The sequence below is a fragment of the Pteropus vampyrus genome, unplaced genomic scaffold, assembly GCF_000151845.1.
Source record: "Pteropus vampyrus isolate Shadow unplaced genomic scaffold, Pvam_2.0 Scaffold308, whole genome shotgun sequence".
Taxonomy (NCBI): Eukaryota; Metazoa; Chordata; class Mammalia; order Chiroptera; family Pteropodidae; genus Pteropus; species Pteropus vampyrus.
The window spans coordinates 528,870-540,212 of NW_011889089.1; the positions used below are offsets into that span (position 1 = coordinate 528,870).

An 11,343-nucleotide genomic window follows, 5' to 3' on the forward strand; every position below is an offset into this window, starting at 1 on the left:
AGGCACAGACCGAGATTTCCTCTTAACAGATGCAAAGGCGCTGGACTTCATTAGCAATCAGAAGTGCGAAGTCGCAAGGTGGCCCTGTCACTGGCTGTGGTGAACGCAGTCTGTCCGCACCTAGTGTCGGCTGAACGTGGGTCTTGGGGACGCGTTGGGTGCTTTCTCCAGCCAGGTCGTCAACCCGAGCCCCTCCCACCGCGCTCCACGCCAAACGCCAGTGCCACAGGCCGCCCTTGTCCACGCACCAGGCTTCGTCCCACAGGAAGGGGACTCGATAGGAGTGTGGGCGCGTCGAGAGCTCCCCAGGTGAAGGGCGACCGCCGGGCAGCAGACGCGGGTGGACGAGGACGGCGTGGACGAGCGGGCCGGAAGCTCACAGGTGTATTTTTGAGAGAAAGAGAAAACTGCAGAAAATTACATAAAAGAAAACGGCACCGTTTATGCTTAACCATCCTATGTTTATGTTAGGTTTAGAATCGTGTAAAACACCATAGAGGACTCGGGGGTTTGTACAGAAAGTCGGGTGGAACTCTGGGCGTGACAAACCTCCACTGGGCGGGGAGCAGAGGGGCGCACACGATTGAACTGTGCTTCCGGCAAGGGGGATCTGACTATCTATAACCTTCCGCATGATTTCATCACTGCGTGACACTGTATCGACTGAAAAAGCAGCCGAAGTTCACGCAGGCGTCAGTGGGAAGGGCAGTTCCTCCGAGAGCGGTTCACCTCTCTGCCTTTCTCCCCAGTCCCCCCTCGTCAGGGCGAGGGCACAGAGCTTCCCCAAGTGCAGAGAGACCCAAAGGGGTTCCTCCAGGGCTCTTCATGCGGGAGCCACGATGCTATGAAAGCCCCGCGCACGGCCGGCCCCACCGGACATGCGGGGACCACCACTCAGGAAACACAGCTACTGCCCCGTGGCCTCCTGGGCACCCACCCCATGCTTGCCCCCTGTCCCCCCTCAGGGATGCTCACGTCACAATTGCTAAGCCCGAGCTGCTAGCAGACGGATGTCGCTTCTCTCCTTGGCCAAGACACTCTGTTTGCCGCCGGACCGTGCTGAGGTGGTGTCCACGCCGCCACGTGAGGCGGAGAGGCCGTGAGCGCGGAGGCGGGCCTCTCTAGCGTGGCGGGCATCGGGAAGAGCCACCTGCTGGGCATCCCCTGACGCCGGCGCTGCAGGCCCCACCGGTGCCCACACGCAGCCCCACAGTGGGGCAGACCCGCGGGGCGAGGGCTCGGCCCCCGGGACGGCACCCACCTCGGACAGCGTCACAGATGGGGCCCTCGCTTCTGTCCCACGTGGCTGCAGAGTCGGGGATCCCGCAAACCCCTGCTCTTTCAGGCCTGATAATTTGCTAGAACAACTCAGGGGACTCGGCGTGAACGTGCTTCACTCACTTTTACCGGTTTATTAGAGAGCAGGCAGCCGACCAGCCAAATGGAAGAGGGGCGGGGTGGGCGGGGCTCAGAGCTGCTGTCCCAGCACATCGAGGCGCCCCGCAACCCAAAGCTCTCCGAGCCCGCCGCTGAGGGGGTCGGACGGAGGCACCGTGATGTGCGTGTGGTTCATTACTCACCGGCCATTGGTGATTAACTCGATCTCCAGCCCCGTCCCCGCCCGGAGGCGGGGGGTGGGCTCACAGGTCCCCCCTTCTGATCACGACGGTTCTCCTGGCAGCCAGCCCCCAGCCCGAAGCCAGGGAGCCCCGGCCACCTCTCACCTTGGCATACAAAAAACACTCTCATCTCTGCACGGACCCCGAGGGTTTTAGGGGCTGCGAGCCAGGACCAGGGACAAAGACCCGACTCCGCTTCTTCCTTATCCTGCACCCTCGCCCGGGTGCTCAGGGCTCCCGAGACCCCTGCTGTGCCACAGCGAAGCCAGGGCGGCGGGTGCACGGCCGGACGAGGGGACAGATGAGGGGTCCTTAGGTTCTGGCGCTGGGTGCCTGAGCCAAGACAGGCGGAGGGGACAGGCGGCCGGACGTGCCACTCCTTCCGGGGATCCCCCTCCATGAGCCCACCGTGTGTTCTCCCACACCAGGGTGAAGAGTAGGGCAGACCTGACGGGCGCCTTTAAGCTGGACCCGGTCTACCTGAAGCACAGACATCAGGACTCAGGTGCGTGTGGCCCCATGTGTACAGTGCGTCCGCTTTCGTTGTCATCAGAGCTGTCTTTGCGGTGCCAGGAGCCCAACGGGAAGGTTCCTGTCCCAGAGGCTTCCCCACGGGGTGCTGGCCACAGAGCCCAGGGAGGGCTGCTTCCCAGGGAAGTGGGGTACGGGGCCAAGGCCTGGGGCACCCTTGGTGGTCCCCTCCCCAGACCTGCTTGGAGCCGGAGTCAGAGCCGGGGGCCGAGAAGGCCAGGGCGGGCACAGTGCTGGCGCCTCCCACACAGAACCGTTGGAGGGCGACTGCCCCACTGTCTCTGTGACACGTGTGTCCGTTCACGCCAGCGCCGGCAGGGGGGCGGGGGCAGGGCGTGGAGAGAGAGTCGCCGAGGCCGGCGGGGCGGGCACGCGGACGCCGCTCCGTCCGTTTGCTCCGTTTGCAGTGCAAACCCGCTCGCTGTCCGTGCCTGGCACTGGGTGCGACAGCGAACGAGGCCAGCGCCACCTGCAGGGTCTGGCGGGGCGTGAGGGGCATTGAAAAAGCACTGGCCGCTGCCGTGGCCCTGTGGCCTGGCCCTGCCCCACAGCCAGCCGTCCGCTCTGTGGGACGTCCCTTCTCTCTGGCTGGCACCGGGTGGGCGGGGACTGCTGGCCCGCGACGTCCCTTCTCTCTGGCTGGCACCGGGTGGGCGGGGACTGCTGGCCCGCGGCTCCGGGCTAGAACCGGGGAGCGGAGTCAGCGGGCGACCAGGGCCGCGAGGCGCCCCCGCGTCACTGCCGCACTTTTCCGGACGTCGTCTCCTCGGACACCGAACCGCGCCCAAGTGGGGGGTCCCTTTCTGATGACGGACGGGAAAGGTTTCACCCCGCCGGCGGCAGGGGAAAGCGGCCTCGCCTGCAACGGAGACTTTCCAGGCGGATCCCGTCTGTATGAAAGCGGCGTTTCGGGGAGCAGGGCGGCGGGCGGCCAGGGGGGACGGTCCGCTGCGCACCGAGCACCGTGCGGCATTGTTTGCGCTCGTCGCCATCTGCACCTGAGAAGCTGCTCACCCCGCCACGTGTACCTGGTGTCGCTGTGAAGACCTCCTGGGCACGTGACACCTGCGAAGCAGTCCACGGCATCAGCAGAACCGGCGTCACAGGAGGCTGCTGGCCCAGAGGGCCTTGGCGCGCCCTATGCCAGCGGCCAGCACCTGTCCGAGGTTGTCCCTCACTCGTCCAGGTCCTCAGCCAGTCCTTACGGAAGCGGGTCACCAAGAAGCGGACTCCGCCCGTCACTTACGGTGTGGTTCGGCTGGAGAAGTCACCGCATCTGAGTCCTCTTCCTTAAAGCTTTAGTAAAGTTTTCTACAGTGAAAGAAACGTCCCATACGGCAGCCACCAAGCCACGTGTGGCCTCGAGCACTTGTGACGTGGCCAGCATGACTGAAGGAATCAGTCTTTAGTTTTATTTAATTGTAATTAAACGTAGCCTCGTGTGGCCGGGGGCTGTTGGGGGTGCCGTGGGGTACACAGAAAGGAGGGCCCTCGCACGTCTGCCCTCCCAGCCGTCCCCTGGGCTTTCGACAGACCCTTTCCGAGAGCTTCTCGCGTGCCGGGGCGCTCTGGGCGCCGCTGTGGTCTGCTGGCACCCACACGTCCCTGTCAGTGACCTCTGATGGCTGCCGTGGACGTTTGTCCAGCAACGCCGTCCATGGGCGTGAGGAACAGGGCACTGGCTGGGGGCTGACACGAGCTGGGCTTCGTCTCAGGGTCCCTCATGAAACAGGGAGGTTGGTCCTTGCGAAATGACTCTGCCTGGTCCCCACGTCTCTGTTTTATGATCCAAGTTGAGGAAACGCCGGGTCTCTCCCAGCCAGAGGGCACTCGGGCGGTCAGGCTAACCGGTGGTCCTAGATCTCCCTGTAAACGCGGGATAGGCCCATCTGCACGGGGGCTCAAGACAGTCTGTACCACCTTAGGTGGGCATCTCAGTCTGGACCACCTTAGGTGGGCATCTCGTCCCAGCTGATCTCGAGGAGGCCTGCGATGGCCAGGCCACAGCCGCTCTGACCTGGGAAGTGGGGAGCCACGGGGAGCCTGCTCTGGACCATCTTAGGGGGTCAGGAGTCCCAACACAACACCGTGCCCACCGTCAGACCTCCCCCCGCTTCCCCGCCTGGGTCACTGTGTGGAAAGGCGTGTTTACGAGTCTTCGCCCAGTGCCCCTCCCCAGCCCATCTGGGGACTGACCACTTCAGTGCCCAGTGTCCCTCCCCAGGCCACCCGGGGACGGACCGCTTCAGGCACACGAAGAGGCTGAGCTGCAAGCAAGACATCTCACAACCGCTGTGAAGCCACTGCATCCGGGGTGACGAAAATGACTCAGGGACACTCAGCAGGTGTCAGCCCCAGGCCGGACTCTGGACTGAGGTCCATGGCTACGGAGACGGACACCGGCCAAGTTTCAAGTCTTATATTCTAATCACTCTCGTGTCACAAACTCGCCTTCCCATGGGCGGATGGATGACGAGGGCTTCATCGAGCCGAATGCCAGATTCCTGCTGCAGGGAGCTCAGATTCCCGTGCTCACATCACCGCAGGAAGGGAAGCAGGTGGCAATCCGTTCATAATTCAGCGTTTCCAGTCTGTGTTCAGGCACCTGCTCCCCAGGGGTCCCCTTAAACGTGTTACTTTGGGAGGTGCCACGAAGCACACCGGCACCTGCCCTCAGCGGTCTCACGTCTGGGCCAGGAGACAGGGCGCTGACCTCGAAGTCACGTCTGGGCCAGGAGACGGTACGCTGACCTTGAAGCCGAGAGGGACTAGGCCTGTGCCTGGCCCCCGCGTGTGACCATGTCTTCTTTCTCTTTACAGGGCTCATCACTGACTACAGGGTGAGTGGTTTGTCCTGCGCAGCACCAGGCCTGTGGGCACCCAAATGCGTTCGGCACTGGGCGCTATCATGGCGGTGACCCCCACAGACGGCCCTTCTCTCGTCACGATCGGGGGCCCGCCAAAGGGTGCCAACTGCCTGGGTCCTGACTGGTGAGCCGGGCTGCGCGGCGGCCAGCTCTGCTGAGCCCGCCAGCCACAGGACTCGGGTTAGCAGGACACTCTGCCGAGGAGACAGGGCCACTGCCCCCAGGGTCCCCTGGGACGGGCATGGTCTGTAGACGGTGTGGCCCTCCCTCCTGCACAGCTGCTAGGATCCTGGAGTGGGCGTCCAGGCGGAGAGGCAGTGAGGGGCCAGCGCCTAACGAGGGCTCAGCGGGCGGCCTCCCCTCCAGCCAGGAGCCCCTGCGAGGCCCATGCCCCCCTCCCAGGCCCCAGGCCGCTGAGGGAGACAGAGGTAGATGGTCACACTGGCCGTGACCACCCTCTGGCCTGCCGCTGCGAGCTGCCATCGAGACAGAGCCGAAACGTCTTGCTGCCCCCTGAGGGCCTCTCTGGCCTGAGGGCCGATGTCCTCTGCTACACCGGCTTCTCCTTAGGCCATCTCTTGTTCCTCATGATGACGAAGCCGCAGGCACTGAGTGCCGGTAGCTCATGCGTTGTATGCCGGGTGTGGACAGCTTGTGTTTGGGCCATGTGCTGTTTCTGAAGCACCCACCTCCGGGCGGCTGTGACACATCAAGGCAGCTGGCTTCTACCTGCCGAATGGTTTCTGATGGCCCGTGTGAGGGCGGGGCGGCTTTTCTTCCTGCTCATTTAAGCACGCAGGTCAACGATGTCCCCTAGAACGTGACAGAATGGCTGCCCTGAGCCAGGCGGGGTGCTGGGCCTGGGCTGGGGATAAAAAGGCCAGTAAGAGTCCTCATCACCTCGGAACCCACAGCCCGGCGGGCTGAGGCTGGGCGCGGAGGGAAAGTCTGCTCTGAGCGGAAGCTACCTCTGGCCTGTCCTCTCACGACGGCACTGAGCTCAGCACTGGTCTGGCCACCTGTGTGCACCCAACAAACAGCCGCCGAGTGGGCTCCGTGGGCAGGGAGCCCCCAGGTCAATGGCGTGTCCCATCCTTGAGTGACAGAGGTGGCCTCCTGCTGTGGGACCCGCTCACCCCACCTCCGCTTCGCTACCCCAGGTGGGACAGAGAGGCGGCCTGCTGGGCCGGAGCTGCCTCCGGGGGGAGCAGGACGGGGGGCGGGGGGCGTGTGGTCCAGGGAAGCCGGCGCCGGCGTCCCGCTGACTGGGCGTCTCTGTTTTTTTTCCAGCATTGGCAGCTACCGCTGGGCCGCAGATTCCGCTCCTTGAAACTGTGGTTCGTGTTCAGGATGTACGGGGTCACGGGGCTGCAGGCCTACATCCGCAAGGTGACTGCCTTCATCACATCCGGGTGTCTCCCGGAGCTCTTAGGGGACTTTAGAAATAAACTAAGATGGCATCATAAGCAAATACGTGACAAGGGGTAGCGTGCGCCATTGCGATTAGGGCATTTATAAGATAGTCCATGCGTGAGTATGGGTCCTCTAAGACATTTCCATCAGGACCACGGGTTATCGGCTCCAGGGGACTGCCAGAGTACAAAGGCCACGTAGCAGGCACGTTAGCCACGTCGGCGAGGTCTAGCTAGCAGTGGCCAAAGCAAGGACAAGCTTTTCTTCTATAAGCTTTCCGGAAAGGGTGCTCTTAGCGTGGGGTGGGGGGCTGTCGTCCAGCCTGGGGGTCCTCACATGTGTCCCCCCGGCAGCACGGCCTGACGGCTCCCTTGGAGTGGCTGTGACGAGTGCCTGAGCGCAGAGCCACCGTCTGCCCTGAGCACCACCCCCTTTTTTTTCTAACCATCAAGGAAACTGAGGCCTGAACGTGTGCTGGGATTTGCCCAAGGCCACCCACCTGGCTGGCTGCAGAAGGCCTGCTGATGCCAGCGGGGTCCCTCCCGCCCCGCACAGAGCCCTCGGCCTTCATGGAGACAGGGCAGACCCGCAGTCTCCAAGTCTAGCGAGACAGACACGGCCAGCCCTTCATTGAGTCCTGTGGCTGGGCCGAATGTCTCCAGTCCCCTCCTCTGTGACAGGCCATGTGGCCGGTGTCCATCTGCAGGCACTGGCTCAGTGCCTACCAAACATCACGCACTGGCCCCCACCTGCCTTGCAAGGCTTTTGGGGGGACCTGTGGGAGTGGGGACTCACCAGGAGAGTCTCCGTGGAGAAGGTGGCTGGGAAGGCAGTGTGAGGGTGACTTTGCAGGGGAAGAGATGCCCGTCCCATCTGAGCCCATGTTCTCAAGTATAGTGAGGATTTAGCTTCTTTGGGGAGAGAAGGTGAAAAATGAGCGGTTTCTCTCTCCATAACGGTTCCAGCTTTAAGTTCAGGGGCAACTGGGTGTGGTTGGGCTGTGACATGTTAAAAAGGCTCTGAGAAGGGACCCATCCTGCCTGGCAGCCCAATAGACACCCCTGTCCCTGGGCAGCTGTGCAGCGGCCCCTGCTGGTGGAGGGGTCCCTGTCAGCCCCAAGTCTCTGGCGCCCTCTGGTGGCGCCAGGGTTACCGTGTGCGGGGACCGCCCATTTAATGGCGCCCCGGCCCAGCCGCCTGAGCCCAGCACTTGCCCGGCACTTGCGCTGGGACGCTCCCTGGGCGCCGGCCCGTGACAGCGCCGGTGACAGCGCCGGTGACAGCGCCGGTGACAGCCCCTGCTGGATGCCGGCTCAGAGCAAGCCACACGGGCAGCCAGACCACGGAGGGCTCGTCGGCAGGTCTCGTGCCCCCCGAATCCGCTTTTGAGCGCCATAAACATGTAGAAGTCGGAGAAGGTGACGCTAGTCGATGAGAGGAAGGCGGTCCCCAACGTGGCGGGGGACACTGGCGATGACAAGCAGCGCTGCGACCGCAGCTCCGAAGGCGGCTGCGTTGGGACACGCGCCGGTTTCCCTGCCTGCCCCCGGGGAGGGGGGGGACACTGTGACCCGGCACCGCGGTGAGGCGTCCGCACCGGCCAGCACGGGGGACCCGCTGCGCGGCCCTTCGCCGCCACCGCTTTTCTAGAATGTTCAGAGCCCTCGTCCCGGCGTCTTCGCTCACGTTGCGAAGGATGGTTCAGGTGGGAAAACAGTCCCCGCAGCAGAAGGAAGCGATGGCTGGTGTTTTCCTGAGGTCGCCGCCCTTTTCCCACGGTGGCGCGGATTTTCCGCAGCCCGTGCGAGACGCTGCTGGGTGGGCGACGCGCAGCGCGCGGGCGGGCGGGAGTCGCAGGTGCGCGGCGCGGGCTCAAACAGGTGTCGCTCCCCGCAGCACGTGGGGCTGGCCCGTGAGTTGGAGTCTGCGGTGCGGCAGGACCCGCGCTTCGAGATCTGCGCGGAGGTGGTCCTCGGGCTGGTCTGCTTCCGGCTGAAGGTTTGTCCGAGACCCGCGCAGTCCCCGCCGCTCTCTCTGACGCGTCACCTCCGAGCTCAAACCCGCGCCTCGGCCCCCGAGAGGGAGGAATTCGTCCTGCGACCAGCCCTTGCTGTGATGTCCCCGCCTGGCCCTGTCCCCGCCGCTGCCCGCTCGGCCCCGCCCCGCGCGCGCTGCGTCCTCGGTGGCCGCGGACACCCAGACCGCCCTCCCGTTCCTCTGCGCGGCCCTCGTCCATCGCGGCGGGCGAGCGGTCAGGGGGCTGCGTTTGCCGACGCGTGGCCCCTCTCTCTTGATCCCTCCAGGGTTCCAACAAGCTGAACGAAGCCCTCCTGGAAAAGATAAACACCGCCAAAAAAATCCACCTGGTTCCGTGTCGCCTCCGAGACCAGTTCCTGCTGCGCTTCGCCATCTGCTCTCGCGTGGTGGAATCCAGCCACGTGCACCTGGCCTGGGAGCACATCAGAGGCCTGGCCACGGACCTGCTGCGGGCAGAGGCGGAGCCGAAGGCGGCGGCTGCAGGTAGCTGCGCGCAGGTGGCCCGGACCAGTTTTTCCCATTGTACAAGGGGGATGCTGGCGCCATGTCCCATCTGGTCTGGAGAGGCAGCAGGATCTGCACTGGTTCTTTGCAAGCTTCGCTAGGCTTTTGCTTTGCAGTCTTCTAGGAGACTATCAGTCGGGTATTTCTATAATCTTCCCGTGGATTTCTCCTGTGTTCATTGACGCAACTTACTGTCATAATGAGCTTACACATTAAACTGTAGATAATTGAAAATTAACAAAAACATTACAAAAGGGAATTTGACAAGAAGGATGATTTACTGTCAGGAAGAACCAAATTCTTGTTGGCTCAGAGAAAGGACCATGGGCTTCCTGTCGTCGTGAGGGGTTTGCCCTCATCAGTGGAAGGGACCCTGAAGACAGCAGGTGCTTAACTGGTAAGAAACACGTGAACGCAGATGCGGTGCTGGCAACAGACAGGGCCCTCGAAATTATGTCCGTTGGAGCCACAGCAGTCGTAAAAGCTGTTTCATTAGATTATTCTAAGAACGTCAGTACGTTAGAGTTTGCGTACCTCCTTCGTTTCTCTGTTTTCTTAAATATTTTCGCCCCCCTTTTGGGGAGGCAGTGGTGGCTGGACCTCTGCGACCAGCTCCCTAGCTTTTGCCTCTGTTTGTCCCTCTTCTGGTTTCCCCAGCGTGTGATGAGGTGATTTCGCTGACCGTGTGCAACCTTACCTTCTTTGCTCTTAATGTTAACTGTGAACACCTGAAATACTAGACTGCTCAAAAAAGTCAGTTAAAAAGTGTTTCATTTCTGCGAGAGGCCTATCCATGCCTCCTGACCTGTGAGGTAAAGACCCACTTTCTCAAGCAAGGCCTTTCCTGACGCCCCACTGCTCGTAAGCTGAGGGGGACCGCCTTGTCCCAAGTAACCACAAAGTCGTAGCTCGAGCACATCTGCCGGGTGCAGGGCAGAGGCTCAGAGTCTAATTATTCCATTGCTGTAAGACGAGGGGTGTGTGTGTGTGTGTGTGTGTGTGTGTGTGTGTGTGTGTGTGTCACGAGGGACGCTCTATTGTGATGCATATACAAAGCAGAACCATGTCAGGAAAGACTGCCAATAGCATCGCTTCAGCCCTGCGTCTGCACACATCCCATCAGGATGGGTCACGTGGCAATCATAGTCCCGTGTGCCCACAACCACACAGAGAAAGGCCGCAGCTCTGAAAAGTGACTAGAAACACACGCACACTTCTGGTGGAAGTCACAGTCACTGTGGAGCCTTATACTTGCTGTCACTTCAAAAGGTAAAGATAGGATTGAATTGTTTTTAATGCTGGATCCAGTAGGAAGTCATAACGCACCTGCGCTGTTTGGGCAAGATTAAAGTGAGCGATGGATACCATAACGCCTTGGGTTCACTTGTGCGCAGGTGAGGCCAGCGTATCGCACCCACACGCTCGATCACAGTCCTGGCAGGAAGGGGCAGTCATCCCTGTTTTACAGAGGGTAGGACATGGGGCAGATTCCAGCTGACGTTGATAACTTGGGTCACAGAGAAGCCGGATCAGCAGTAAAAAACTCACTTCCTCCCCTTCAAACTCTCCCATGGCATTTGCCTCCATCTTGGAGAAATTGCATATCCCTTCGGTGTTCAGCTGAGAAGTAGACACAATTCTGATTTTTTTTAATGTAGCCATATATCCCTTTTGTTGTTTTTTCCCCCCTATAGAGATCAAAAATTGAAAAGAAGTATATCTGAAAACTGGAATGAGAGGAAAATAAACATCATCCTGGTTCCATGGAGCCAAGCCTGCGTGAGGCTTCACGTTTCTCTCTGCCGTTATCCAGAAGCTTGTGACTATATCTGTTCAGTCTCTCGTCAGTGAAGAAATAATATCTGCTATATAAAAAGTTAACCCCAGTAGATCTAGCTTTTATTCATTAATTGCCTATGAATTTTTGTTTAAAGAATCATAGGTTTTTGGTTCCTGAGGGTGTCAGTGGTGGGAAAGGCTTATTGAAATATTTTCCAGGGCAGTCTATGATTATGGCACTTGAGATTACACCTGTGGTCTTTAAATTGCTCTGTCATGTGACTCAGTGCTTAATAAACCATTCGAAGTGCAACGGAAATTGTGTCTGGTGAGCGTCCTGTCCTATGGTGTGCCGAACTGATTATCGTAATGTGGACTTTTCCTTTCAAAAAGCTAAAGATATGACATCCTTGGGTATTTTTAAACAGCATTCATTTATTCAACAACTGGTTACTGAGTGCCTAGTATCTGTCAGGAACTGTTTTTAGATGCTTTAACAACATACAAGTCTTTCTTGGAGATGACTGCAACTTCTAAAGACACAAGTAAAAAGATTAAGGAGCATAAAAAGTAGGACCATCACCAAGAGGATG

General features: G+C 60.3%; 1 protein-coding gene across 1 annotated transcript in view; it reads left to right on the forward strand.

Moving 5' to 3' along the window:
- DDC (dopa decarboxylase) overlaps window positions 1-11,069 on the forward strand; it is a 46,908-nt gene extending 35,839 nt beyond the window's left edge. The window contains exons 9-14 of the mRNA XM_011377270.2: window positions 2,048-2,124; window positions 4,971-4,990; window positions 6,308-6,406; window positions 8,327-8,428; window positions 8,734-8,950; window positions 10,666-11,069. Coding sequence (XP_011375572.1) covers window positions 2,048-2,124; window positions 4,971-4,990; window positions 6,308-6,406; window positions 8,327-8,428; window positions 8,734-8,950; window positions 10,666-10,679 — 529 coding nt within the window. The 3' untranslated portion in view covers window positions 10,680-11,069. The remainder of the gene's footprint in view (window positions 1-2,047; window positions 2,125-4,970; window positions 4,991-6,307; window positions 6,407-8,326; window positions 8,429-8,733; window positions 8,951-10,665) is intronic.
- The last annotated feature ends 274 nt before the right edge of the window (window positions 11,070-11,343 follow it).